General features: G+C 39.8%; 1 protein-coding gene and 2 long non-coding RNA genes across 8 annotated transcripts; 2 read left to right on the forward strand and 1 right to left on the reverse strand.

Moving 5' to 3' along the window:
* Nucleotides 1-3,857: 3,857 nt before the first annotated feature.
* LOC118209423 (nucleolar and coiled-body phosphoprotein 1) lies at nucleotides 3,858-18,655 on the reverse strand. Of its 6 annotated transcripts, none has more exons than XM_035384707.1 (24): nucleotides 18,499-18,655; nucleotides 16,621-16,766; nucleotides 15,391-15,498; nucleotides 14,762-14,809; nucleotides 13,456-13,528; nucleotides 12,707-12,790; nucleotides 12,449-12,555; nucleotides 12,145-12,264; nucleotides 11,834-11,944; nucleotides 11,109-11,162; nucleotides 10,923-10,989; nucleotides 10,342-10,449; nucleotides 9,910-10,022; nucleotides 9,716-9,811; nucleotides 9,429-9,485; nucleotides 8,335-8,370; nucleotides 7,999-8,115; nucleotides 7,687-7,800; nucleotides 7,366-7,482; nucleotides 7,037-7,144; nucleotides 6,736-6,831; nucleotides 5,989-6,090; nucleotides 5,531-5,581; nucleotides 3,858-4,445 (listed from the first exon to the last, which is right to left on the reverse strand). In XM_035384707.1, exons 1-24 carry the CDS (start codon nucleotides 18,518-18,520, stop codon nucleotides 4,020-4,022), a joined length of 2,481 nt encoding a protein of 826 aa, XP_035240598.1. In that variant the 5' UTR covers nucleotides 18,521-18,655; the 3' UTR covers nucleotides 3,858-4,019. The 6 variants fall into 6 exon arrangements, with proteins under 6 accessions (XP_035240598.1, XP_035240600.1, XP_035240599.1 ...); XM_035384709.1 differs by having other exon boundaries at nucleotides 8,014-8,115; nucleotides 12,449-12,553; nucleotides 12,702-12,790; XM_035384708.1 differs by having other exon boundaries at nucleotides 7,381-7,482; nucleotides 12,449-12,553; nucleotides 12,702-12,790.
* Nucleotides 8,077-16,625, forward strand: LOC118209428. The gene is made up of 3 exons (XR_004761718.1): nucleotides 8,077-8,147; nucleotides 15,872-15,932; nucleotides 16,281-16,625. It is a non-coding gene; the product is annotated as an uncharacterized LOC118209428 (long non-coding RNA).
* A 2,407-nt stretch (nucleotides 18,656-21,062) lies between the features above and the next one.
* LOC118209963 lies at nucleotides 21,063-27,466 on the forward strand. The gene is made up of 4 exons (XR_004761783.1): nucleotides 21,063-21,395; nucleotides 22,635-22,813; nucleotides 23,914-23,958; nucleotides 24,376-27,466. It is a non-coding gene; the product is annotated as an uncharacterized LOC118209963 (long non-coding RNA).
* Nucleotides 27,467-27,548: the final 82 nt, after the last annotated feature.

The following is a 27,548-nucleotide window of genomic DNA, read 5'->3' on the forward strand; positions in this document are numbered from 1 at the left end:
CGTTTTCACATGAGGGCAGATTCAACTTCTGGGTGTGGTCAGATCTAATTATCACAAACTGACTGACGTCCATGATTTAACATCCTGTATCATGCATCATATTTGCTTGTTGTAGCAGTGGGGAAGGCAGCCCTGCTGGTAACTTTGGTGAATTTGTGTTTCATTTGACAGAGGTTGACATAGCCATGAATTGATGGCGTACGCGTGTCCTATTTTCGTGGTTGCCTGCGAAAGTAGGCGACACAAATCTAATGAGATTGCGTTCGTTCTTACTCCAAACCGCCAGGGGGCGTATTGGCGTGTCGCATATTATGATTTTGTTTCGGCTTTTACTCTCTGCCTCCCAAGAATGTGTGCTGCTGAGGAAAGTTGTGCACAAAGAAGGGTCAGGTTGTCTGGTCACAAGGCCTTTATAGAGTCTTCCTTCCTTAAATGATGCCTTTAAAAGCATTGTATCCTCGCCTGTGTGTTCTGTGGATGCAACTCACAACCCAGCGGGACTGAATTGCAAAAGTGGGGAGTAGGACTGCTTTGTGTGAACCGATGGAAGATGGACCCTGATTTGTCAGTCACAAATGGCTCCCGGCAGTCAGGCTCCAGTCTGCAATGTCTTGGTTGCAGCTGTAGACCGGTGTTGCCAACTTTGGTCAGCTGGCTAGAGTGAGATTTATTGGGGGGTCAGCATTCACCATACCAGCTCATCCAGAATGCTGAAGATCCCTTGATCTACTACCTCTCAAAGTGTTCTCATGTCACCGATCCCCACACCCCCCTTTTTTTAAAAATTTTCTCCACTGGTTACCTGTTGTGGCTCACATAAAATTCAAAACATTGCTGCTAGCCTACCAGGTTCCTAAGGGGACTACTCCAGTCTACCTTAAGTAGATCATCAAGCCTTACAGCCCAGCTAGACCCCTTTATTTTGCAATCTCAGTATGCCTGGCTCCTCCCTCTCTACATGCCTGCAATTCCAGGTCACACCTGCTGTCTGTACTGCCCCCCGGTGTTCAGTCAACAGCAGAGATAAGACACTTCCCACCTTCCATTCGCCTCTCACCTTTTCAAATCATAGCTTGAGTAATTCTGTAGTATTTTCCCTAACAGGCTTAACTAGTTTACAAGCAATCCTAAGTTTTCATATTTGTGGTTTCTGAGTGAGTATCTTCCACCTCCAGGGTTACTGTTACTCTTAACCGCAATTTATGCATTTGTCTTATCATAATATTGGAAAACCTGAGTACAGCCTACATGATCCTTTGTTTATTGCATTTTAGATTTCCTTTTTTTGTGTTCATGAGCACATGACACTTCCTTGAACATAACAGGCAACGTCTGGGTGTGTTGCTGTTGTAACTAAGATAGCCAGATGTCTCATTCAACATTTCAGCAGCTCTATTCACGATTCTGTTTTGTTGCCCTTATGTTCTCAATTAGAGACATGTGATAATGATGGCCAGCTCATAACCTTGATGTTCCTCCTTAAACTGATACATCTCTTTTCTGTTGTTTTTAAATTATTTTTAAAGTAAAATTTTCAAAGAAAACTCTCAGGAAAAGCTACAACTAAATGGTGAAGGTCAGGGTAAATGCATGTGAGGTTTTTACCATGAGGTGGGCAGTTATTTTTGATGTTTTCTTCATGATGCCATATTCAAAGGTAAAGGGGACAGTCTCGTTTTTCAAGATCAGGGACTGACAGGCCAACTGGACAAGCCTAGCAATTGACAGCCTGACCTTCATTTGTAGCTGGGAGGGAAAGACAGAGACAAAGCATGTTGTCCAACTGTATATGTCTTTGCACACAAGAAACACTGAACTACATTACAAAATGTTGGCAATTTGGGAGTGCATGATGTCATCTTCATGCATAATTCCAGACCTGCATCTTGTGACTGTTCTCCTTTGTGGATGATAAATGAAAAGAATTCCTCTCTATGCAAGGAGGATAATATTGCTAAAAATAATTACTGTGCACCATGGACTCCCATGCAAATTTTCTTGACTTGACTCAAATACTCATTTAAAAACCCCTGTATATCAATGTTGCATATTCATTCTGAAACTTCCCCCCAGTCAAAACCATTCAATGTCCTGATGTGCTTCCACAAGGAGAATGTTGACAGCTAAGTATGCATTTTTGTAACAGTTATTCCTGAAAATATTTTTGAGAAACCAGATTTTCTTTGCCAATGACAATGATTTTCATAAACCGAGAACAACACTGTTGACCAATACAGTACAATGTAATATAATCATCTATAAATGGTATTAGCCAGGAGTTTTCCAAATGCTGGCTGTCAGTTAAATGGCGGACTACACACTTCTGTTTAGTAAGATACTTTTAGGTAAAGCATGAAATTTCTCAAGACTGAGTGGGAAAAGTTAGGCTATTGGCTGAACAATGTGATGAACATGGTGTTAATCTGATCTGCATGATTCATTCATCCATTCACTTGCATCTGGAACATTTCCTTGTGGTTTAGCTAAACCCCTCCTAGTCGCATACCTGTTTGACAACAGACAGCCGTTTCTTAGTTACGGCAGGTGCGTCTGGGTTCACCTGACCTCAACTGCCTCACGATTACAGCAGAACTTGGCAACGCAAACAGATTATTTAAAGACACACACACTTTTAAAGGAATGTAAAGACCTGGTTAAATGTATGCTATATTAAGATCACTGGCAAAACATACCAGATTTCACTTCACTTGTTTTTGCTATTAGCCATTTTTATTTCATTTCACAATATATGCATGATATTAAAAATCCATAATACTCAAATGAACAATGTAAATGTAAACAATTTTTTTAAATAGCCTGTGGTGCCCTGTTGGCCTTGTTAGGCAGTTGATGATTTTATTTAAAGTATGCATTTGTTGGCATAAGATATTATACCTGAAATGTAGGTATATTTCCATTCCCTATTTCATTTCTGTTCTTTTACTCTGTGTTACCTCTGGTCTTCTTACTTCTCTGCCAGTGTTTGAGTAGGCCTAGTAAATTCCCCCCTTGGAATGCAGAAAACCAGATCCAAAAATCACCAACACATTGTGAATCTCAACCCCATGATCTTCTGCCCCACCTGATCAAACTCCAAGATCTGTTTCTTAACCCATCTTTTCCAGACAACTCCCCTGTGGAGCAAACCTTCTCTTTCGTAAGCCAACCCAGACACGTGGTAGTATGTATTGGCCCATAGAGCCTACACAGGAACTGGAGAGGGCGGGAGGGGCCAGGCGGTGAAGCATTGAAGCCTAGCAACAGGAAACCTCTACTGCGCATGTTGATGGAAAAACCTTGCTGCCCATTGAATTCAATGTAGAAAACAACAATCATACATCAGAATTAAAATCATAGTGCAACAGTCTTTTGCATGGTGATTGAACAGCCTCCCATTGACCACAATGGTAAATTCTAAAGGTAAATTCTAAAGGCTGAAGGTAGATTCTTGGCAGTTAATATATTGCACCTTTTAAATATGATGCCACTGTGCTTGTTACTATTGGTAAATAATCATTTTAATTTTAAAGGTTTTAAATGTCAAATGACAAGGTAGTACTGCAGTAATGTTACCTTTTTGTTTTATGCCGTTTGTAATTTATATTGGAGGCACTGAGGTAGACCATAATCAAAGCAGCATAATCAAAGTGGCTTTGTATCAAAGCCCCTGCTAACATTTGTAGTGTTGCTTTATCCAAAAATAAAGCTTTCCGAGCAAGAAATTTAGTCTTCTGATTTATTTTAGTAATGGCTTTTAGGGCCATTCTTTCCTCAGAAAAGTGATAGTCTAAGGCACATCCCAGATAATCAGTCAATAAAATATGGGACAGCGTCACAAAATATAGCAGACCATGCGGTAGTGGACAGATCAGGACTTATTTATTGTTCCATTTTCACATTTTACAAATGGAGTTGATTCAGTTTTACACTTTAAGATAATACCATTTTTAATCATTCAGTGTTTTGTATTTCAGACATAGAATAACAGCTTTACTGTAAGATAAAGAAGACCTGCTTATTCAAGGACCATAAGGTTTTGGTCCCTTGAGAATGTCGCTTGACTTAGAAAGGCTTGTCCTGGTTGTTCCCCCGATTCTACTGGACTCCCTGTCTACATCAATTACTCTTGAGCGGGGTGGGCTCCCAACTAAGGACTCCATGGGGCTATGGGTCCCTCTGGTGGTGGTGATCTCAGTTTTGAGTGAGGACCCCCTCAAGGAATCATAGCGACTGCTTGAGCTCCCCGTGCTGGATGGCAGGTCTTTCAAAGGAGATCTCCAATCTGACGCCCCTTCTGGATTCCCATGTCTCCATGTGGCTGCGCCGGTGTCCTTTGGTTGCTCTTTCTGATCACTTGGTGGAGGGACCTCACACGTTACAGATTTCATTGGGTCGGTCTCTCCATCTCCAGTCTTGCCCCCTTCCTCCCCTGCTTTGTCCTCCTTCTGAAAAGAGAGTCTGCAGTGTTAGTGTGTTCTGTCTGAACTGCAGGATAAGTCATAGATTACCCCACTGTATGCAATTCAAGGAGCCTGATGCAGACCCTACACAACCCCAGGATCCAGATACAGAACCTACAGAACCCAAGCCTGAGACAGACTCAGCACAACAAAAAGAGTCTGATATAGACCCCACACAAGGAGGCTGAGACAATACCCAAGTACTGCAGTTGTTACTCATGACAAATGTAATCAACACAGCTGTTCTTTATGTAAGGTGGAAATCAACCCAATGTTGAGATTTGTAATGAAGTAGATAAAATACAATTCTCAAAAACTAATCAGCATGACGTGCAAAGTGGTGTTAAGGCACTACTACTCTTGCCCAATTCTGTACAGTTCTTTGTCTTTATCCATAAGCGTAAATGCACCTCAGAATGTGCTAGAACTAGAATGTTAATGCTAGCAATGTTCTGATCCCACTTTGGATCCTATAAGAACTGATTAAAAAAAATAGATGATATAGTAACATTCTGTGGACCTTTTTGCTCCCGTCATTATTAGAGAGAGTGGCTGAAGCCTATGGGTGAATTAATGTTTCTTTGGGTGTTTAGACAAGGACAGGGTGGCTACTTCTAAAGACAGATTTGTTGTGATGTCACAACCAAGGCAAGGACTCAACTAGTAACTGTGAGAGACTGTTGAGCTTGTGACTGTGTGAGGGACTGTTGAGCTTGTGACTGTGTGAAGGACGTGGGCGTTGAGCTTGTGATTGTGTGACAGACGTGCATGCTGAGCTTGTGATTATGTGAAGGATGCGGATGTTGAGCTCGTGATTGTGTGAGGGACCTAGAGCATATTCAGTACTCTGATCCAACCATTCATAAGGTCTTGGAAAGTATTTTATGGGGACTGGGTTTATATCTGGAGAGTTGATACCTGCTCAGTCCACTCCGGTCACACAGTTCTATTTTTGCAAAACCAATTCTCAACTCTCAATTCTAATCCAGGTAGGTATTGGTGGAAATATTGCTATGATTTGAACTCTATGGTTTTGGAGGACTTATTTGCTGCACAAGTTCAAATTCTACCTTCTTCTTTTTATCGGCATCACTTTCTGAAGATGAGGAGGAGCTGGGGTCCTGGGAATTACAGACAAACACTCACCATGTGCACAATTTAGAGCATCACCTGGAGCTGCAATTTCAGTGCTCAATTTATTACCCTCAGTATGTGTGTAGAGGTCAACCAAATATTTTTTCTTGTTCTGATGTATTCATAATATTCTTGTATTGCACAGCATTTCATTTATCAACATATTTAGCACAGCAGAACCCCTTTTCCTCTGTTAGAAATTAATTTTTGCTTCTACATTATTGGTGGCTGTCGTTGAAATAATGAAAACAATTCTTTGCTAATTCATTACCCCCAGCTGCGCCTCAGCCCAAAAAACTGACGCAACTATCGTTTCTATCCTTTACAGTACTATACCCCAACCTGCAGAGCATGCACAATGAATAGAATTTCCATTAATGTCAGTGTTTCTAACCTTCTTCTTATTCTCATTCATCTTCTTCTTCTTCTTTTTCTTCTTCTTCTTTTTCTCCTTCTCACTGTCTGATGATGAGGAGGAGGAAGAGCTGGAGTCCTTTGGGGATACAGTCAGTACACATTTGAACAAGCAGTGCACATTTAAACAGTCAACACACATTTTAGGTTGATTCAATTCTTAATAATTTTGGGGTCGTGGTTATGAGGCCTTTTCCTGTCACGTGTCTACCCATCGATGTTGGTGAGCTTGTGACTACTGTTCCTCTTTCCAGTGCAGTTTGCCCGGGTTTGGCATGTGTTGTCATGATTTTCTAAATAGTTCCACTTATCCCACTTTCAACATACATATTATTGCTATTTTTTCTTGCTCAACATTTGTACTAAATCACTATCTTCTTATAATCACTTCTTTAAAAAAAGGATCTCAGGCTATAACTTACTAAACATTCTTGCCAATGCAAAATTTCATTTGTGCTGAAACCATATTTTGATAGCAGATGCTTAAGAGCATTGAACCAGTATAGCGCTGTATGCTTATGCCAATCCAAACCCCAAATTATAGTTAAACCCACTCAGAGAAAGTGCTAAAAAGCTAGCATGAAACAGCAGTCTCGGCACAACTCATATACCAGTCCAATATGCCAACCTTGTGCCAACCAACTAAATCCATGCCGTGCTATTGTTTTCTTCAAAGTAGAGTCCAGCCTGTTAAGAGCTCCCTGTTAGTCAATTGTGTTTTTCTCACCTTCTTCTTTGCCTTCTTCTTCTTTTTCTTCTTTTTCTTTTTCTCATGTTCACTGTCTGAGGAGGAGCTGTCAGATGAGGAAGAGGAGCTGGAATCCTAGAAAGGACACAGAGACAGAGCAGAAAACGAAGTCATGTGACAGCCATGATTGATATGTAGTTCATTATGGCTCCACTCATGGTGTATCCATGAGAATTAAGATTTTCATACTGTGAGCAAAGACACACCACAAGTTAGGTGCATATGACAAAATATAATGCACAAATGATTGCCTTAGATTATATTGTTCTGCTGTTCTCACCTTCTTCTTCTTTGCCTTCTTCTTCTTCTTCTTCTTCTTCTTCTTTTTCTTCTTTTTCTTTTTCCCATCCTCACTGTCTGAAGAAGAGGAACTACCAGAGCACGAGTCCTGGAGGAAGAATGGGAAAATGATGCTGAAACGTAAGTGCAATCTGTAGTTAGATGGGATATATTTGGTGGTTCTGGGAGGCAGTTAACTGATTTCTATTTACAGTGCAATGAAGAGGAGAGACATAAACCTTATAATAGGTTAAAATGGAACTCCAGGAGGGAAAAATGCTAAGTTACAAAATTTGGTGATAATGTCTAAGAATTTACTGAAATTCTCACCTTCTTCTTCTTCACCTTCTTCTTCTTCTTCTTCTTTTTCTTCTTCTTTTTCTTTTTCTCATCCTCGCTGTCTGAGGATGAGGAGGAGCTGTCGGATGAGGAAGAAGAGCTGGAATCCTGAGAAGGACAGTGTGACACAGCAGAAAAGCATGTCATGTGACAGGCGTGACTGGTTGCAGTTCATAATGGCTCCACTCATGACATTTCCATGGGAATTCAGACTTTCATACAGTGAGCAAAGACATACCACAGGTGCAGTGGACATGTCAAAATATAATGCACAAATGATTGTCTCAGATTATGCTGTTCTGCTGTACTCACCTTCTTCTTTGCCTTCTTCTTCTTCTTCTTCTTCTTCTTTTTCTTCTTTTTCTTTTTCTCATCTTCACTGTCTGAGGAGGAGGAGCTGTCGGATGAGGAAGAAGAGCTGGAATCCTGGAAAGGACAGTGAGACACAGCAGAAAACCATGTCATGTGACAGGCGTGATTGATTGTAGTTCATTATGGCTCCACGCCTAGCATTTCTATGGGAATTCAGACATATGGGAATTCTTCCATGCAGTGAGAAAAGACATACCACAGGTGCAGTGGATATGACCACACATACTGCAGGAAAGGTTATACTGCTCTCACCTTCTTCTTCTTTACCTTCTTCTTCTTTTTCTTCTTCTTTTTCTTCTTTTTCTTCTTCTTCTCATCCTCACTGTCTGAAGAAGAGGAACTATCGGAGGAGGAGGAGGAACTGGAGTCCTGGAGGAAGAATGGGAAAATGATGCTGAAAGGTAAGTGCAATCTGTAGTTTGGGGTATCTTTGGTGATTCTGGGAGGCAGTTAACTGATTTATATTTACATGGCAATGAAGTGGAAAAACAATATCCTTATATTTGGTTAAAATGTAAATCCAGGAGGGAAAAATGCTACAAACAATGGTGATAATGTCTAAGAATTTACTAAAATTCCATCTCTCACCTTCTTCACCTTCTTTTTCTTCTTTTTCTTTTTCTTCTAAATAAAAACAGAGATTGCAACACTGAAGAATTTTACACAAATGAAATACACAAATGAAAATGGATGATATTACTCCTGATAATGCATAATTAAATAGCAAGAATAATTGAACAACTTTTTACACCAGCCTCCTAGGATCAAATATTAGTATCCCTTTTCCATTGTATGATTCCCTAAAGATGGCCCAAATATGAATATGGCCTTTTAACTGCAGTTTGACCCATGCATCTCCATTTCTCAGTTAGTAATCAAGAGGAGATACACTATACGACCAAAAGTATCTGGACACCCCATAGGTCTGAGGCTGTTTTTCATGGTTTGGGCTTGGCTCCTCAGTTCCAGTGAAGGGAAATATTAATGCTACAGCATACAATCACATTCTAGATGTTTCTGTGCTTCCCCAACAGTTAGGGGAAGGCCCTTTCCTGTTTCAGCATGACAATGCCCCAAGGCACAAAACAAGGTCTATATATAAATGGTTTTGTTGAGAATGTTGTGAAAGAACGTGACCCCCCTACACACAGCCCTGATGGTAACCCCATCCAATACCTTTGGGATGAATTGGAAAGCCAACTGCAAGCCAGGCCTAATTGCCCAATCAGTGCCCAGCCTCACTAATGCTCTTGGCTTAGTGGCTGAATGGAAAAAACCCTGCAGCAATGCTCCAACATCTAGTATAAAGCCTTCACAGAGGAGTGGAGGTTGTTACAGCAGCAAAGGGTGGACCAACTCCATATTAATGCCTATAATTTTAGATGAGATGTTGGATGTCAGGTGTCCACATACTTTTGACCATATAGTGTACGAATAAGGGTCCTTGATATGATCCCAGCCTTTGACAGAGCTTCATGCACAACCTTCAGTGCAGTCCTAGTTTGTAGAGTCCAGCTGTGGCACTTTTGAGTCTGTGCTTAGTCAAATCTAAGCACAGTTTCTGTGAGACTGTCAAAATACTGTAGGTCACGTGTCATTTCAGGGCTTTGAGTGTGAAATAATTAAATTCAAAAGCATAATACGTATTCATTTCAGCAAGGTCAAAGAATGTAGGGCAGTACCTTGTCATCATCACTGTCAGAGGAAGAGGAGCTGTCAGAAGAGGAAGAGCTAGAATCCTAAGACAAATGTAGAAAATAGTCACAATTAACATAATTAACCACATTTCTGAACCATCTTGGAAATGGTTAAACATTTTTAAACAATTCTAAGGACTTATCATTATTTATCTCTTCTGAACACTGTTACATAGGGTGTAACATCCTTAAACTCTTCTGAACATGCTCAGATGTAATTGTTCAATTTTGGAGTAGGTGTCTCAATCTCAGGAAGTGAATCGTCTTCTCACCTTCTTTCCCTTCTTCTTCTTTTTCTTCTTCTTCTTGTCTTTGTCTTTTTTGTCCTCATCCTCACTGTCCGAGGAGGAGGACGAGCCCTTGGACTCCTGTTGAGAAGTAACAATAAATTGATCATGGCCACACCTGAAGAACCCACCATGAATGGCTCATTGGCACCAAATGTATATCCATCATCTGGGTTTACCTTCTTCTTTTTCTTTTTCTTTTGCTTCTTTTTCTTCTCATCTTGTCCCTCTCCCTCATCATCAGTTAGGTTTCCGGGGTCATTCAGTTCAGGGCATAGCGCAGAACTGCCAGCTTTTGACAGATCAGACTTATTTTAGAGATTTCTGCAAAGCATGCCAACTTGTTATACTGGTGCTATGAACAATTTGGGCCTACAAAATGGCATTCAGATCTTGTTTTGAGATCCACTGTCTCCTGTAATATCTTATGCAGGACCTTAAATGGATGTTATTCAGAATCTTAAAAGCATCTTTTCAGGATTTTGAAGGGATCTCACTAGGACTGGCAACATGCTGAAACTGTGGATGAATCTTGAGCAAATACCTTCCAGGAGAATTTTGTATCTAGGATGGTAAACATCATCCACAAGAGTATCATAGCAGCGGCTTACCAGCAACGTCAGCAGCATTTCCAGCCTTTGAGCAGTACTTCTTCTTTTCCTCTTTCTCCTTTTTGGCGGCCTGTGCTTCTCCAACACCCTCCTGCATACACACCTCACCTGCAGCAGCACACGGTACCCAAACTTCAGGTGTACATCTGTCTTTCCCCTTATTTCCACACACAATATATACTATATTAACGTCTTTGTGTTTGTCCTAGCTGCAATAGTTCATTTAGACCTATAATGTTCTGTTCTGTTCTCCCCCATTTTACAGCATATGCTATTTGACCTGAAACCTGACCTCCATTCACTTAAATGTTAAATATTAATCTAAAGTATATCATTTTGAAGAATTTCCACAGCCATGGTTCACTGGAACTCCCAGAGAGCTATATTCGACACATGGGGAATGACATCTTTTTATCGCAGTGACACAAATCAAACTTAGGTCATAATGACTTTTGGTTCTGCAATGCATGGACTTGCTGTAGATACACAGCACACCCTGGACAATTATTAAACAGTTTAAAATATGAAAAACGACATAAAATAATTTAATGAATGCAGGAATATGAAGGAGCGTGACATACCAGTCCTAGAACAGATGCTGCCGTCTTCACCCTCCTGCTCTCCCTCCTTTTTCTTCCCGTCTCCATCCTGTAAGAGAGAACCAGCCCATAATGTTCACGTAATTTATAGATCATGAATATTAATATTCATCATAAATATTAAACATCTGATACTATGGCATTAACACTGAGAACATAATTCCTAACCTTTTTCTTCTTCTTCTCCTTTTCACTGTCAGATGAAGATGACGAACTGGAGTCCTGCAAAACAAAAATGTCAATATGAGTTAAAGCATCACTAAACTGGAAAATGTTTTTTTTTTTTTTACTCAGGTTGTTCCACACCCTCTAATTTTGTTCAGTGGAAATTAAATGCACAAAACAACCTGGGCAGAGAACCCTGTCTTGAGTTTCAGAAACTAAACTCACTCTGACATATTACTATATTATACTGTTCTTACATAAGAATTGAACAAATACTAAAGATTTCCAAATGTGTTATGTTTTTTCAGTGAAATAAATTGCTTTTCTGTACCAGTTCTCTGCACATACAGTGAGGTGCGTTATGACCCTTTTCTGTATTTGAACACAAAAAAACATAATTGGACTTGTTCTGACCCAACAGTGAATGAGGAGGGGGTCACAGCCCTGAGCCAGCTAAACTATCAAGTGTGAAAAAAAAACAATTTCAGACAAATATTTATATTTATGCTGAATATTTTAGGCAATTTTAGTCTCAGTGTTGTTGTAAATCAGACTGATTTGATGGCAACATAATTCTCAGTGGGTCTGACAGATGCCTCATTACAGATGGCTCTTTAAAATGGATTTCACTGATCTTTCTGTAAGTCAGATTCAAATTGTTTCTCAGCAAGCTGATGGTCTGTCAGAATGTTTCAAACTCACAGGCCAAGCATAAGCCATGTATTTACCTTCTTCGCTTTCTTCTTCTTTGTTTTCTTTTTCTTCTTCTTTTTCTTTTTCTTGTCTTCCTCACTGTCTGAAGAGGATGAACTGTCAGAGGAGGAAGAGGAGCTGGAATCCTGAAAAGCGTGCAAAAGAAACAAGATTATTTTTACACATCAAGCTCTCTTCTTCTTCTTCTTCTTCTCACTCCTTTAAACTCCAATCATAAATCATGCTCTCAGAAAACCTACTGCAAAACCGCCTTGCAAGGCGAAAGTACCAACCTTGTGCCAACCAAACACATTATTTCCCTGTTAGAAAATTGTGTTTTTCTCACCTTCTTCTTCTTCATCTTCTTCTTCTTTTTCTTCTTCTTCTTCCTCTTCTTTTTCTTTTTCTCATCTTCACTGTCAGAGGAGGAGGAGGAGCTGTCAGATGAGGAAGAGGAGCTGGAATCCTGGAAAGGACATTGAGAAAACCATGTTATGTGACAGGTTGATTGATGTGTGGTTCATTATGGCCCGACTCGTGGCGTTTCCATTTTCGTGGGAATTCAGACAGTGAGCAAAGATTTACCCCAGGTGCAGTTGATATGACTGGATGCATGATGCAGGAAAGATTCTACTATTCTTATTTTTTACCTTCTTCTTCATTTTCTTCTTCTTCTTTTTCTTCTTCTTCTTCTTCTTCTCATCCTCACTGTCTGAGGAAGAGGAGCTGTCTGAAGAAGAGGCGGAGCTGGAGTCCTGGGTATTAAAACAACACACAGACATTCGGTGTACAGGCAGAATTCATGTCGCCATCCCCTTTTCCTCTTGCGCTTGAACAAACACCTTTGCAAAACATAGTTTAAATGACAATATAGTCATGTATGGGTGCTTCGACTCATCTCACCTTCTTCTTTTTCTTCTTTTTCTTTTTCTCCTTCTCCTGCTCCTCACCATTTAGTTCTTGCAAATATCTTAATTCCATTCCTTCTTCTCCTATGATTTCAGACAGAGGGAGTGCCTTTATATTTCAGTGCTCTCTGCGTTCATGTATGCATGCTTGAATGGCCTCACAGTGTAGCCATTTTATTTAAGTACACAACTGATAAAAATGCACTCTATCAGACTAAAATATACTCTATCAGAGCATTAGTACAGAACAGTGCAAGCTGGTGCTTGAGGTACAGTCACCTTTGTTAAGGTCACCCCCTCCCCCCAAAGCCTTGCTCTACCTTAGAGCAAACAAATCAGTATTATCAGACAATGCTTTTGTGTTTGTCGTTTGTTTACATACGCTTGACTCCAACACAAACACACCAGGCGGGACACGCCTGGGTGACTCATTGCTACGCCAGTGCTTACAGGGTCAGTGGAGCCTGCTTTACATAGAGTTAGCCAGACGGACAAATAAAGGTGGCTCAGACTCTGACCTTCTGGCCTAAGTTAAAAGGTTGTGATTGGACAATCCAGCCACACATTCCAGGAATAGAGGGCATTGGCTAAAGAAGCGTTAGCATTTTAAGCACGTCCTCTCATCTGCAGACCTGTGGTTCTCTCACTGCTGGAGAAAATATTTAATGCAGGTCAAAGTCCTCCTGGGGAGTTTGATTACAGCAGTGGCCTAAGAGGGCAGAATTTGTAGACTTACTGCTGTAACTTACCAACACATATTAGACCCTGTCCATCTTTTCCGTCCTTCTTTTTCTTCTTCTTCTTCTTCTTCTTCTGTTTATCCTGTTCAAACACATCAATGTTTTTGAGGAGCTCAGTGGATCAAGTGGCATAGTTTTGTCATTTTGTTAATGCGATAGAAGAAATGGAAGATCACGCATCCGAATATGGCTGAAAAACTAAACTGATCAATTTTTTGCAGAAGCTGGTAGCTGTAGTCCTGTGATTCACTACCATAAGAACAGCGACATCAGTGAATTCAAATATGCATAAATAAAGTTCACATTCATTGCATTCTGAAGTTCTATAACAATAAACTAAGCCTTATCAATAATGGAGAAATGTATCCTTTGTTGTGGCTGCCAGGTTTTCTTACAATGTCCTGTACATTGTGAAAGAGTAGCAACATGCCAAAGACGTCATTCTGTTTCTCTTAACCAGAAAAAAAGGTTTATCGAAGATCAGGTTCTTCTAGATGGACATCTCTGTTTTATTAGTTTAACCCTCCACCTGTACTTTATGAACCTGCAAAACCAGTTCAGTTGTGCTTTCTCTCACATTGATTAATGTGTGTGTGTGTGTGTGTGTACTAAGGTATTTCTCAGAGCATGTCAGTACTGTGCAGATTCCTGCTTGTTTGCAGTATCTGGAATTCAAACACAAGTCTAGGCATAGTCAGATGACTGATAGTGTCTCTGCTTTTCTGTCAACCGGGAGGTCAGTTTTCACACTTTTCCATCTGGCCTCTACACAATGCAGCAACCTGATAAACACGTCATACAGGGCCTACAGGGTGACAAATATGAGGTGACAGTGCCCTAGGCATTTACCCCAATGTGGAAATGAAGGGACCACTGCATGCAGGTAATTTACGTACATGCAAGCTCAGGCAAACTGACATGACTAATTTAACATGGTAAGAAATGATAACGCCAGATTCTAATCAGTATATCTCAATTTAAACGCCTGCTGAGTAATGCTGCTCTAACTATTGAACAAACACTAGGTGACCATGCAAACCTTTGGTACAACTGTACAGATCAGTTCAGCGCTGAACCCAAAGCCTTCTGGCATCAAGACAGATTCTCTAACGATAGAGCTTCTTGATTACACATAAGGAGTTTTTGTATCAATTTAATTCACTCTCTAATATTACAGTTCTTCACTGGGTTTGTACTGAAGCTGCTGATACAAACTGGGAGATAAACACAGGAAAACACTGAATGAATAGACCAATGTATAAACAAAATGTATTCATAAAGTTTGCTTCATACATGTGGATCAGAGGGTACTTACACTATCATCATCCTCACTGTCTGAGGAGGAAGATGAGGAGCTGGAGTCCTATGCAAGACAAAACACTGTCAGATAAGAGGGTTTTGCACTGGAAGGCTTCCAGAGTATCTACACTTGCAGAAAGAAGCATTTTATAAACTAAAGCAGACTCACCCAGGGTGAGTCTGCTTTAGTTTGTTGGATTCATCATTCTCCTGACTTTTCCTCACATTTCATTTTCTTTTCAAATCTGTGTGTGTGTGTGTGTGTGTGAGACAGAGAGAGAGTGTGTATGCATGTGTGGGCTTGTACCAGTCTCCGGGGACAGGTACAGGTACACCCGCGCATGTGTCTGGGAAGGTGCAGGTTGGTGTGCCAAGATGATGTGCATTTGTTTGACAGTGTTTTTTTACTGGGTGCTCAGTACAGGCTGCTGATTGAAATACTCGTTTTCCTTGCTTGGGAATGTCACTGACATGGGCATTGAAAGTAGGAATGTGGGTTGCTCAGCTCAGAACTCTTTCCCAGCCTTCCGATCATGACACAAGCTCAACTGCCTCCACATAAGCACACATTGGTTCTGGTTGCATTTACAGGTGCAGTTTCACATGCATCTCAAACACACTCTCACAGTCTCCTCACAAGTTTACCTTTTTCTTGTGCTTCTTCTTGCTCTTCTTTTTCTTCTTCTTTTCTTTCTTTATGTCTTCATCCTCGTCAGAGGATGACAGTGAGCTATCCACAGAATAAAGGGTGACCTAGCACACACACAAGAGCCACAGGAGGAGCCCAAAGTTAATTCCTTCATAGTGTAACAGAGCAGAGCCAAGCCAATAAAACTATCAACCGTTGGTTTTTTAAATTCATACACATGCATACCACACATTACATGACATTACAATACATTTATTTGGCAGACGTTTTTATCCAAAGCGACATACAATAGGTGCATACCGAAGGTCATTAGAACGACTACAAAACACAGGTCTGATAAACCACACCACAAAATATGTACATGAATCAGTGTCTCCAACCATGTGCAAATTACTTTTATAAAAATGTAGTTCTACAAACGAGCAATATATACATTTTCATAATTATAATTTTCATGTACCATTGTGCTTTCAATAGGAGACAGTCCATCTGCATTGCTGAGAGACCCTTAACTGCTCATACAGCTTAGAATATGAAGGTAAAATGTGTTCTTTTGATACACAGGCAATTTTATGAAGACCCGTGATAAAAATCATCACTTACTGAGAATACAGGGAATTGAGGATTGAGGAATACAGGGTCTTTTAGGGGTGTTCAAAGATTAAAACATCTCTCAGAAGGATAGACATTTTCCAGTTGTGCCATACAAATTATCCAGGGTTCAATGATACAACTATTGTGATCAATCATTTATTTCATTGTAATATCTTTATTTTCCTATTTTATTTAGTTCCTTTCCTCTTTTGCATAAGTCAGTTTTGCCTTTGTTTATGTGTACGCTAATGTGACAAATTAATATATGTATAATTCATTTCTTCATTGGCAGGCTTATAAAGAAGATCCCAACTGAACAGCTAGTCACACCCTTATGAAGGCTGATGTGGTCAAAACATGTTAGCGTCAGACTGGTTTTTAAAAATTCTACCTGATATGCCAGTTCAACAAAGGTATTTTAACTCATTACTCCCTCCAATGAAAGTGACCTCATTTTCATTTAACTATTTCTTTCTCCAGTGAAAATGACTTTAATTGATCAAAGTCCAGTTTTCTACCCTTTGCACTGCACACAGACTACATTATTCTTCTGACACACAGAATGCATCACTGTTCCAGGCGAGCATTCCGTCTGTACCCCCGAATGTGTCCTTTGTCCCCCGTGCTCCTACCTCTTCCCCAATGCGCACCACGGTGGTGTCCAGAGGATCACACCCCCCTTTCATTCCGCCATCCTTCGTCCCATCCTCAGGCAAGCTCCCTGCCGTCCCTTTATCGGCAGACACGCGCAGGGTCCTGCTCCCTTCCAACCCGACCCCTGTTCAAATCACACCCTTTTGCATTTATATCTTTTTTTAAAAATGCATTTCACCTGTAAGCAGCATGTCATTTAGAACACCCTACATGGGCAAGAGGCATGAAATGATATATGGCTACTAACACAAAGTGAGCTGATATTAAATACAAGCAAAATGAGAAATACATATACATACAGAAAACAGAGGTCACAAATATAAGAAACTCTGCAGCATGTTACTGGTGTGAAAATGCACAGCATCCACCCACCCTAGGAAAAGCTATATGCTTAGCTCACAGGTGCACCCGCCTCACACAGTCACTATCTGGTTTCATCTTTTCTCATTTGCTGGACAAGTACACACAGTACTCTAATAAAACACAATCTATCCCTGTTAAGGGTTCAAATAACACTGAACACTGTACAGTGAAACCTTCTAATCAATGTCTTTAAACCAAAAATCAGACAGCATGAAAACATGGCATTACTAGAGGCAGGGTTGATAAGTTTAAATGGGCAAGTTTATTGTTCTTAAAAAATGAGTTACTATTGAATACAAGTTCAACAGAGAGTGACACGCGCATCTGTCCTCTTGTCTGGTGCTGGAGAGCAAAAGGCCTGTAACATCAAAATCTTAAAGAGGCTCAGCACAGATAAACAAGTTCAACTTCTTTTAATTCAAGCCTGAGTGCTGAGCCCCTTTTTTACATTTTGATGTTACTTTCGAATAAACCCCCTTTTATTTCCTGAAGAACAACATTTAAAAGGAAAACAAAGGAAGAATGTAAATTTACATCCAGTGCAGAAATGCATACTCATGCAAAATGCATGTTGATTAAATTCTAAATTCAAGCAGTTTACCACTCCTCATAACCACTCCTCATGCAGTCCATTTATTCAACATCAGTCATCAAGGCTTTCCAAAGAGTACACTAGGGCGGATCACGTTAAATTATGTGCACATTCTCATTGGATTGGAATAATTGAATCACAAGAAAATATCTCAGATAACGCTGAGGGAGTGCAGTTTGATATGCGGTATTTTGTCCTGTTTCATGGGAGTGTCACCCACAACATAACAGACAAGTGTGCACAGATTTTAATCTCGCCCACTGGCCTTAAACAAGATTTTCCATTCCAAAGCAACTTTTTCAAAGGCTTTTACAGATGCAGAATTTTGCGTGAAGGTGTTTTGTAAAATAAGCTCCCAGATAATAAAAAAGAAGCACAGTGCGCTTGCCAAATCGGTCACACGTTTTAAGCAGTCCTGATTTTAATCAGAATAATTACGAGGAAGTGTTCACATTAAAATTAAGAAGTCAACTGATAATTTTAAGGCAGTTAGAATTTTAAGGAAGTTAGTCGTTTTTGTTTGTGCATGGATAGTCCAACAATTAGAGTTGATTATACGGTAGGGAAAATGAATCCCAAACATAGTGCATTAGGGTTACATCGGCTTATAAAAACTGTTCAAACTTGAAAGCTTTGCTATACAGCACAATAGCGGCTACAATGCAACTGTATTAAGCGTGAATAGCACAGTTAAATAACGTAATATTGTTCAAACTTGCGCGTGCTACAGAACTGCTTCTACCAACTGGGATCCCAGCAGGAGCTACCTCCTGCAAACGTAAAAATAATTGCGCACAACAGAAGCTTAGACGTTCAGCGACAATGTAGATGAACGTAGAATATTTTAAAATAATAATAATACAAAAGGTTTTACTGATAATAGCTAAATACATTACTGCACCTTGGGGCCGGTTGAAATCCATCGAGTTCAAGCGCTTCCCAACCGATTCAGCGATGGTTCCGCTTCGCTCGGCCTGGTGTACAGTACACCACTGCTTATATAGGCATAGTGCTGCACGTCATGTAGGTGTGAGCGCTCAACAGGTTGTACCAGAAATCCCACACCTGAGCGTGCAGTTGACGGACTATAAAGATAGAAAGCATCTTAGTCTATATGAGACACATTTTTTTTAAAAATCAGGAATTCTGCTTCGCAAAGGGGAAATGTGACTTTACTAATTTTCCATTTAAAATAAAAAGGGCGAACTTCCAACATAAAAGGCGAATACTAAATTATGCCAAACTCAGGATGGCTAGAGTGACTTTGCATTTTGTATTCACTGCTTTCTGCAAGCTGCAATTGTCCTTATTAAATGAAAGGCAACGAAATGATGCCGAAATGGATGCTTCACATAATACAATTTAATTCAAAATGCAGTTCTACACTGAAATTGAGGCGTGCCGTAACAACTTGTGCAATTATGTTGTTTATTTCACTAATAAGAATTATTTCAAGAAATAACACGTGAAGTTTTAGAGCAACCTTAGCTACTGTATACTACATCATTCTTAAATATAATTATATATATATATATATATATATATATATATATATATATATATATATATAAAGGAATCCAATCAGTGATCTAATGTGTTTTATCTACTGTACTGGCAGTAAAATGTTCTCTCTCAGAGCTGATTTAACACTCATGTTTTACACAATCACGCCTTGCTCTTTTGCGTCCACAGGACCCTAAATGGAACAGACAGCTAGCCTTGTTTTAGTCATTAGGCTTGCCTTGTTTCATTTACATTAGGTGAGCGCAGCTAGCACATGTATATTTTCAATAAAAATGTTAAAAGCAATGAAATCGTATGTATATACTGAACCCTTGTGAGAAAGCTTTTATAATAAAAGAAAATCATTCATCACTGCCAGTTACTTTTGTTTTGTGTTCTTCACATTTATTTTCTGGTTGAAATTACATAAATTGATTTATTTTCAGAAAAAAAAGACAAATTCTAATAAAATTACAGAATGGAACAAGCCGCCTGGTGGCTCAGAATCATTGTAATGAACAACTTCCATGTTCAGAAGAATTTGCCTCTGAGGGACTCATCTCACCTAACATCTCATTTTTTCTAACATACGATCTTGCACAATATCTCTTATCCAATGGGGCGAGAGGGTGGAGCAGCGCCCTACTAAGTGACAGGTCAACAGTAAAGCAAAGGCCAGAGAATCCAGCCGATGAGGTCAGTGTAAATCTGTCAGGACAGTTCCAGAAAGTGAGTCTACAGTGGAGTGGGCTGAATATGCCATTTCATTACTATATCCTTGAAGGACTCTGGTTTTGCTACTAGCCTGTTAGAGAGAACTACCCTCAGTGGGATATAGCCCATATTCAGGGAGGGAAATTGCTGCTCAAATAAATAGCTGACACCTGTTTTATCAAATAACAGGAAGGGAGGTGGTGCATCAAATTGTAAAATAACCTTTGTGTCCCCCAAAACAGAGACCACCATTAAAATAGTTGTGTTAGCCAAGTTTAAAGTCAAGCTGATACAGTAAGTCTTGTCTATAAATTGCTGTTTTTTTCCCTTTACAAATATGTTGAATGCCTTTCATTGACATTATGGAACTAGGTATCCTGGTCAGGCCAGTGTGGTCAGTGACACATTTCTCCAGTTCATATCTGTACCTTGCCAGTGCAGATGCAGGGCCATTCATAATTTGCTTTAGTGAACCCAAGTGATGGGAGGGTTTCAGTGGGCCAGAATTGCAGGATCTTATCATCTCATGTCTGTAGGTGCCCCATTTGCGAACTGTGGTGTGATAAGAAACAAGAGCTAAATTACATATTTTGTAGGACAGTATGTGCTTGCCTGCAATCCAATAGCAGACATTGCAGTAATGTGCACCGATAAATATGCAATTGGGCATTCCAAACTGGGGAGAAAAAGGGGGAAAGAATACAAAAATAAATAACCAAACATAAAAAACCGAACATTATGGTGTCCTGCTTTACTGTCTGTGACTAATAGTTAAAGTAGTCAGTTAAATATTCATGTCTCTGAATTGTCATACCCAATCAGATTACAGTGTGCCTGGTATATTTTGCTTATTTCATTTCAAAGATATGAACTCTGAAGGGAACATGGCAGATACCAGTGGAGAAGTGGTGAACCTTATGAAACATAATTTCCCATAAAATATTTGGAAATATTATATGATGTTGTACTTTACAATTATTTAGAAGATGATCTTATCCAGTGCATTTTATTCTTCTTATGCCCGCCTGAATTCCCTGATACCTACCATTGTAAAGCTGACATGTAGTCCGAAACGTATGTAAATATCTAAAGTATCTTTAATGGCACACAGACTGTTGGGCCAATTAAAAATATACACAAAAACATAAATATTACATTTTTCAATCATAAATGGAACATTCCCTTTTTAAATGCTGCGGTTTCACATAGCCTAATGGCACACAGCTGGTTAAAATAAAGGCACAGAGCTGGCTCGAAAGGCAACCCGTTTACTTTATTGTTACGGATGTAGAATGAAGGAAGTCAGAAGCGTGAGGACTTAATGCCAGCCGTTGCGTTACTTTGACTGCTGTGAAAACAACCAAATATTAACATTTATATTTCCTGTATAAGGTAGTGTTTTATTAAAATAGTCGAACACTGATTGTTAAGCTGCCTTTTGATCACACGCGTTATCTCGTTCCCAATGTTCATTTGAGAGAAGCATTGTTGTTTACAAGGCCTCGGATATCCGCGGTCGAAATTAGCGAGCTACGCTAACGCAGCAAACATCATCCCGGGCAGGAACGCGGGGCCTAGGCGGTAAGACAGACTCTCCCTCGTATGTAATTAAACATTACTAGACTAAGGCGTTAGCGTTCATAGCTTTCTTTCAAACTAGTTTCCTAAAGTTTTTTATGCCTCCTTAGTGAAACCGTTTGCCTGCCTAACCAGGGGTAACGTTACTAGCTATAATTACAGGACTGAAAAGCTAGCTAGTCTAACGTTAATCCACATGAACAATTAATGATTGTAGGTTATAGACTAGCTCTAACTTAAATCTAACATTCTCGGCTGACTTAGACTTAACGTAGATGGCTGTTGGTAAATAGTTGTGGGGTTTCGGTTTTCAAACTGCTAACAAGCTTACTACGGGTGGCTTTATCATAATGAAATTCTGAGTGATTAATCAGCTAACACTATCTAGTTGATGATATAGCTAGACTAATGCAATACTGTGAAAACGCGGTATGGGTAACGTTAGATGTGATGGTAGCCTAGCGACGAGCCTGAGCATACGGATGTAGCATTATTAAAACTAACAGTTGTGTATCATACACGTTTGCACATTTTATCCATCCAGGGATGGACAGCTGACGCGAATAAGAATGCAGACAACTACGATCCCGTTAGTGTAGCATTTAGTTTTAATGCTATGTTAAAATATTGGAAGAAATGGAATTTGATGTCTCACAAAGACATTAATTCTTCCTTTTAACAATTTAGGTGATACGTTTTTACACATACCAGATCCAAACATATCCAGCAAATGGCATTTCAGTATTCCTACTGTAAGCCTGGCAAATCAGCTTTCTGCTGTAGAACATTTCAACTCGGAAAACGATTCTTCATGAGGGCAGAAGTAGTTTGAAAGTAGTCATACCTTGGTGATTGGAACAGGGTGACATAATATAACACAGGGAACATTCTGAAATTGTTTTGAAAGTGTTTTATCTTTGCTTGCTCATGTTACCAACTGCAAGAACACAGGAGTAATCTGTTGTGCTTGTTGAAATAGACTGTTGCAAGTGCTGTTACTGAACAAATGTTAGTTGAGTACTCTGACTTTTAATAAAACAAAATGTAAAAAGACACTTAACAGTACAGTTTGAGAGCTGGTGAAGATAAAGAATATATGAAAGGATGTTGGCAAGTTTACATGGTTATTGAGAAATGTCACATTACCATTTTCCAATGACAAGACCAGCAACTGGACCTAGAAAATCTGTCCAAAGTTGAATCTGTGAAAATGCACCACATGTTTCTCCCTTGTCCCAGCAGGGCTGTGGTATTGGACCGCAGCAACGAGGAGCATCCGGCCGTCCCATGATGGTGTGCGAGCTCTTCCTGCTGACCTCCATCTGGTTTCTCTTTGTTATCTTCTGGATGGAGACCATAAGTGTCTGGCTCTTCCTCTGCAATTTCTACCAGGACCGAGCTTTTTATCACTGGGGAGATGGGTGAGCTAATGCACTTACACAGAGTATAGACATATCAGCACCTAACCAGAAGAAAATGAAAATGGAGGATTTCCACTAGTCAGAGATAGAATAACAACCGATAGAATGTGATCTGTGGTTTGCTAATACCTACAGGTATCCATATGCAGGCATAGCCAGACAGTGTGCACCAGAGTAGGTGTTGATTTGGTTGTTTCAAAAATGCTCAGTGATTGGTGGAGCACCTTCAGGGTGAACTGAACCAGGACAGTGGTTGAGTGACCCAGTCTGATGAATGGTGAATGTAGAGCAGTGGTTCCCATCCCTCTTCCTGGAAATCTGCTGTCCTGTACGCTTTCATACCAACCCTATCAAAGCACAGCTTATTCAAAAGCTAGAGACCTGGTTGAGCTGCTAAGTTGTAGAATCAGGTGTGTCAAATTAGGGTTGAAATGAAAACCTTCAATGACTGTAGATCTCCAGGAACAGGGAACCATTGATGTACAGTCTCTGGCTCTTTTTCTTGGCAAATCCAGTGTAATGCACAAAAAGTGAGCTCAAACCAGCTCAAAGTGGCTTAAACCACCCATAAAGAACAAATTAAAATCTTTGTCAAGCAACAGAAAAATGGTGATTGTCGTTTTAGAGTTTTTGGAAGTTACATCAGCTGAGCTGCATTGCCACTGTGTTGGCTGTTTACATTGGGACCCCATCCAAGGTACAGCCCTGGTGTTACACAGGAACCCCCCAAAAATAGTCAGTTGGCTTGTGATTCCTATAGCCTGTGTCGGATCAGCTTCTGTTCTTCCTCAGAAAAAGAGAGAGGGGCAGAGGGTAATTCACTGTCTCAGTCTGAAGAAGTCTGAAGTGATCTAACAACCATTTTGGTTCTGGAGATCACCACATCAGTTTTGTAGATCAGACGTCACCTCTGATCCAAAAGGTGGTCCTGTTTTTAATAGTATCTTAACCCAAAGCTCCGTAAGTGCAGGCTACCCTTCTGGGCCTGGGCACATAAAGACTGGTTGCCCGTTTCTTTTACGCATCACCCAAGGTTAAGGACCCATGACCTCTGACCTATGCTGTATTGGACTCCTGATCTTCCTCTTTTCCACACACAGGGTCTTTGCTGATGACCCAGGTCAAATGCTGTACATGCTAGGCAGGTGAGTAGCTTTGAACAGGATCTGTGTGGATGTTAACGCCACATCACTGCATAAATGGACCATGAAATATGGGGTGAACGATGGACCCTTCAGTGTTATCTTTAATAATAAAATAAAATAATAATGATAATAATAATAATACCAGAATAATAATGCATTATACTTATTTAATTAGTAATACGAATAACAATAATAATACTTGTTATAATAATAACAGTAATGAATATCGTTACGGTACATTGATGATATTCATATCAGAATGCTGTAGTCCTCTATAGCTCTCCAGTCAGTGTTTGACAACTTGCGGTGGTGCTGAAGTCTTTGCATAAAATGTAAAATATTTCAGAGAGGATGAGGAAGGCTTGGGACATCAGTTGTGGTGGTGTATGTAAGAGTGTGTGTTGACCTGACCTACAGGGTGGACGGGTCAGGGCGGATGCACACCTGAGTCAGGAGAAGGAGGAGGAGGAGGAGGGCAGACTGGGAGGGGAGTGTCCCTGGGGCGGCTGCACGTAAAGGTGGAAGAATGGGAGCTCACTGCCGCACACTGACTCGCAGGTGACCCTCGTCTGGCAGGGACAGGGACACTGTGTGGGACAGACTGGATGGTCGGGCACAGATTGCCCTGCACGGAACAGGACTATGGGCCCAGCAGGTGCTGGGGGTGTGAGCGATGCCCCACCCATGTGTACACAGCCCCGCCTATGCATTCATAGCCCCGACCATGCTTACCCTGCTCCATCCATGTTTACACAGCCACCCGGTTTGAACTGACTCACTTTTCCTTTCACAGTGCCTCATTGGTAATACCAGAATGAAACACACGCATCAGAAGTTGCAAAGGAGGGTTTATACCCCGTGCATTAGCATTAATGAAGAAAGGGAAATATGTGTTAATTTTCTGTGGATTTAGGATTTCTTAATATCAGTTGACACTTGGGAATTGAGTACTGAGGTGGGAGTTTTTGATCAAAGAATCAGTTGGAGATTTTTTTTTTTTTTTTTTTTTTTGCATCTAATTTTTCTAGGCTGTTAAATATTGACGGTCATGCACAATTTGTTTTTCATAAATTGTATTGCTATGGTTTTTTTTTGTTTGCTTTGTCCTGGCTTAGTTCACCATGGATGTAAGAGTGCATTACCCTGCTGTAAATGATGGGTAGGTATCTAACATAGCATTTCTTAAACATTTTCCTTCATATAATTTTCTGTGGATTATCACTGTGAAAGGTATCAATTCTGTGTTATCACAGTAACACTTTAGTTGGGTTAAAACTTAAATAATGCTGATCTTCATTTGGAGAATATGGTATGCTAATTTGGGAAGGAGCTTTTACACTTCTCAGAGAATTCCTTTTAGGTGCAAGCAGATGAGGGTTTATGATTGGGAGTAACTGAGTGTGTAGGAGCTACGTTCTAGGGATAGGCTCTGAAAGACATATTGTGATGGGTATGTGGTGAATGTGATCCTGCAGAGTGAAAAGAGACCTGCAGGATCTAGTTTGGCCCGATCACACTGAAACCAGAATTGAGGAGATGCCAGTTTGATGCCGCATTGTCCCCGGCTGGTTCCGGGTTTTCACCGCACAGGCTGATATAGAACTGTGAAACGCACATATGTGACTGTGCTCTGTTGTAAAGGCCTGGCAAAAACGAGACCCATTGACATTAATGTAGGCATCAAACAACCAGCGTCCCTTACTGCACGTACTGAGGCTGCTCATTTTCCAGTGAGGGTAAAAAAGGTTTAACTCGTCATTGGAAGGTCAGCTGCCACTACGCCGTTGCTACAGTGGTCCACTGGCTTTGAATTTAAAAACTGCTGCAGTGTGATCCAAGTAAGAATGTTTGCAATACACTAAACGTACCTGGTTAAGTTGACAATGAGATTAACTTGACATATTTTGTCCAAGTTTGTTTTTTTCTGTTAGGTCTGTCAAATGTTTTTACAGATTTGTATCTTGGTTTGTCACAGTGTTGGGCCCAAGAAGCCAAACTGTATTTTTCCCGTATTTTCCGATGTATGCTGTGAGGAAAGAAAAGCCAGGTATCGCTTGGCATGAGCAGTTTCAAGCAAATTTGAAAATAACAAAGTAGGCTGTCTCTATTCAATACAAATTTTTCTGCAACAAAATTGAAAATCAAAAATTACATTTCATTTGTTTTAGAACCAGTTTGAATCTTTTTCTTTCAGACTGAGATTTTGAAACACTTTCATACTTTTTTATTTGCCCCAAAGAATAAAGAAGTTCTATAAATCTATACATAATTCAGTGCATGAATACATTTTTGTCGGTAGTACATATTTGTTCCTTTTGATATTTTTAGGGTATGAAGCACCTGCACAATGTTGGGGCTGTATGGTCATTGTGGGAATGATCTTGTAATTGTAGCATCAGCTATCTCCAGGCAGCTCATTGGTTCTTAGTCCTGGTTCTGGTGAATCACTGTCATCTTCTCGTTCTCCATTTTGCACAGAATTTATTATTGGTGATGGAAAATCTTAATTTCTTAATGTCTTATTTTATTTTGGAATGAAACTATTATAGTAGATCACCAATCTGTGCACAAGTACATACTTGGCACAATAAAGTCAGTAAAAACACATTCATACTAAATAAATGCAATTAATGAGATAAAATATCTGATCAGTGTTTGTCAGATCTTGTCAAATTTTCTTGTTACATAGTCTTGCTACTGTAACAGAATTAAAATAAAAGTTGATTTTCATTAAGGCAGAGTGTGACTATTTATTGTGCCTGGTATAAATTGTGCCCAAATACATGTAAAAGTGTTTTTATTCCCTTAAAAATATTCAAAAAGCCTTCAAGATGTTAATGACTTATATCCATACACATTCACTGTGTAAGAAAGTATATTTTAGCCACTGATTGATGCTTAATTAGATCTGTTAACTGGCATGTCCACTGTGAATGAGTGTGTTTGTGCCTACAGAAAGTCACGTCTAAAGAACCACCTTTAACACTTAATTTATGTCCCTTTACACATTTGTGTAATTACCTAAGAAATTCATTGAATGAGGTTAAAAAGGTGGAATTTGACTTAAATGTGTTTGTTGTTAATACCCATTGCTTGCATCAAGAAGCACAAATGCTTCTCTGTCGAGTACTGCACAGAATACACTGCTGATGGACTGTGAATAAATGGCTAATCCTGATCAGTGCTCATTGAACTAGTGAAGCTAGAAGCTGGAACTGAAATTAGCATTAATGGGCACTGGGCCCTGCAGACCACGACTGAGAAACTTGGGTAATAGGAACATTCTATTAACGTCTTTTAAACAGAGGGAAAAAGGCACCTGCTCAGAAAGTTCTGGAATGAAGCTTGAGGACAATGGAAAAAGTGCATTTGTGGAGAAGGTAGCATGTAAGAACTATTTTTTCAAGTGCAATGTTTTTTGTAATCTTTTTCGTAATTATGGAAAATGAACATGATTGTAAAAAATATATAAAATATGCAATAAAATATATCAATGTCTGCAACAGCATATGTTGATTGACAAAGCCTTGTGTGTAGATACGGCATGAATAAAAAAGAATTTCGTTTTAAAATCTGAACATTGAATCAGA

Source organism: Anguilla anguilla, chromosome 12 (genome assembly GCF_013347855.1).
Source record: "Anguilla anguilla isolate fAngAng1 chromosome 12, fAngAng1.pri, whole genome shotgun sequence".
Classification (NCBI taxonomy): domain Eukaryota; kingdom Metazoa; phylum Chordata; class Actinopteri; order Anguilliformes; family Anguillidae; genus Anguilla; species Anguilla anguilla.

Excerpts from the sequence above, each read along its gene's own strand:
- LOC118209423 (XM_035384706.1), bottom strand. The coding sequence starts at position 18,520 with ATGGATTTCAACCGGCCCCAAG. Across the intron at positions 11,163-11,833 it reads AGAAGAAGAAAGCGAAGAAG|GACTCCAGTTCGTCATCTTC; the intron begins GTAAATACATGG and ends TTTGTTTTGCAG. Across the intron at positions 10,023-10,341 it reads AAATGCTGCTGACGTTGCTG|CTGGCAGTTCTGCGCTATGC; the intron begins GTAAGCCGCTGC and ends ATCTGTCAAAAG.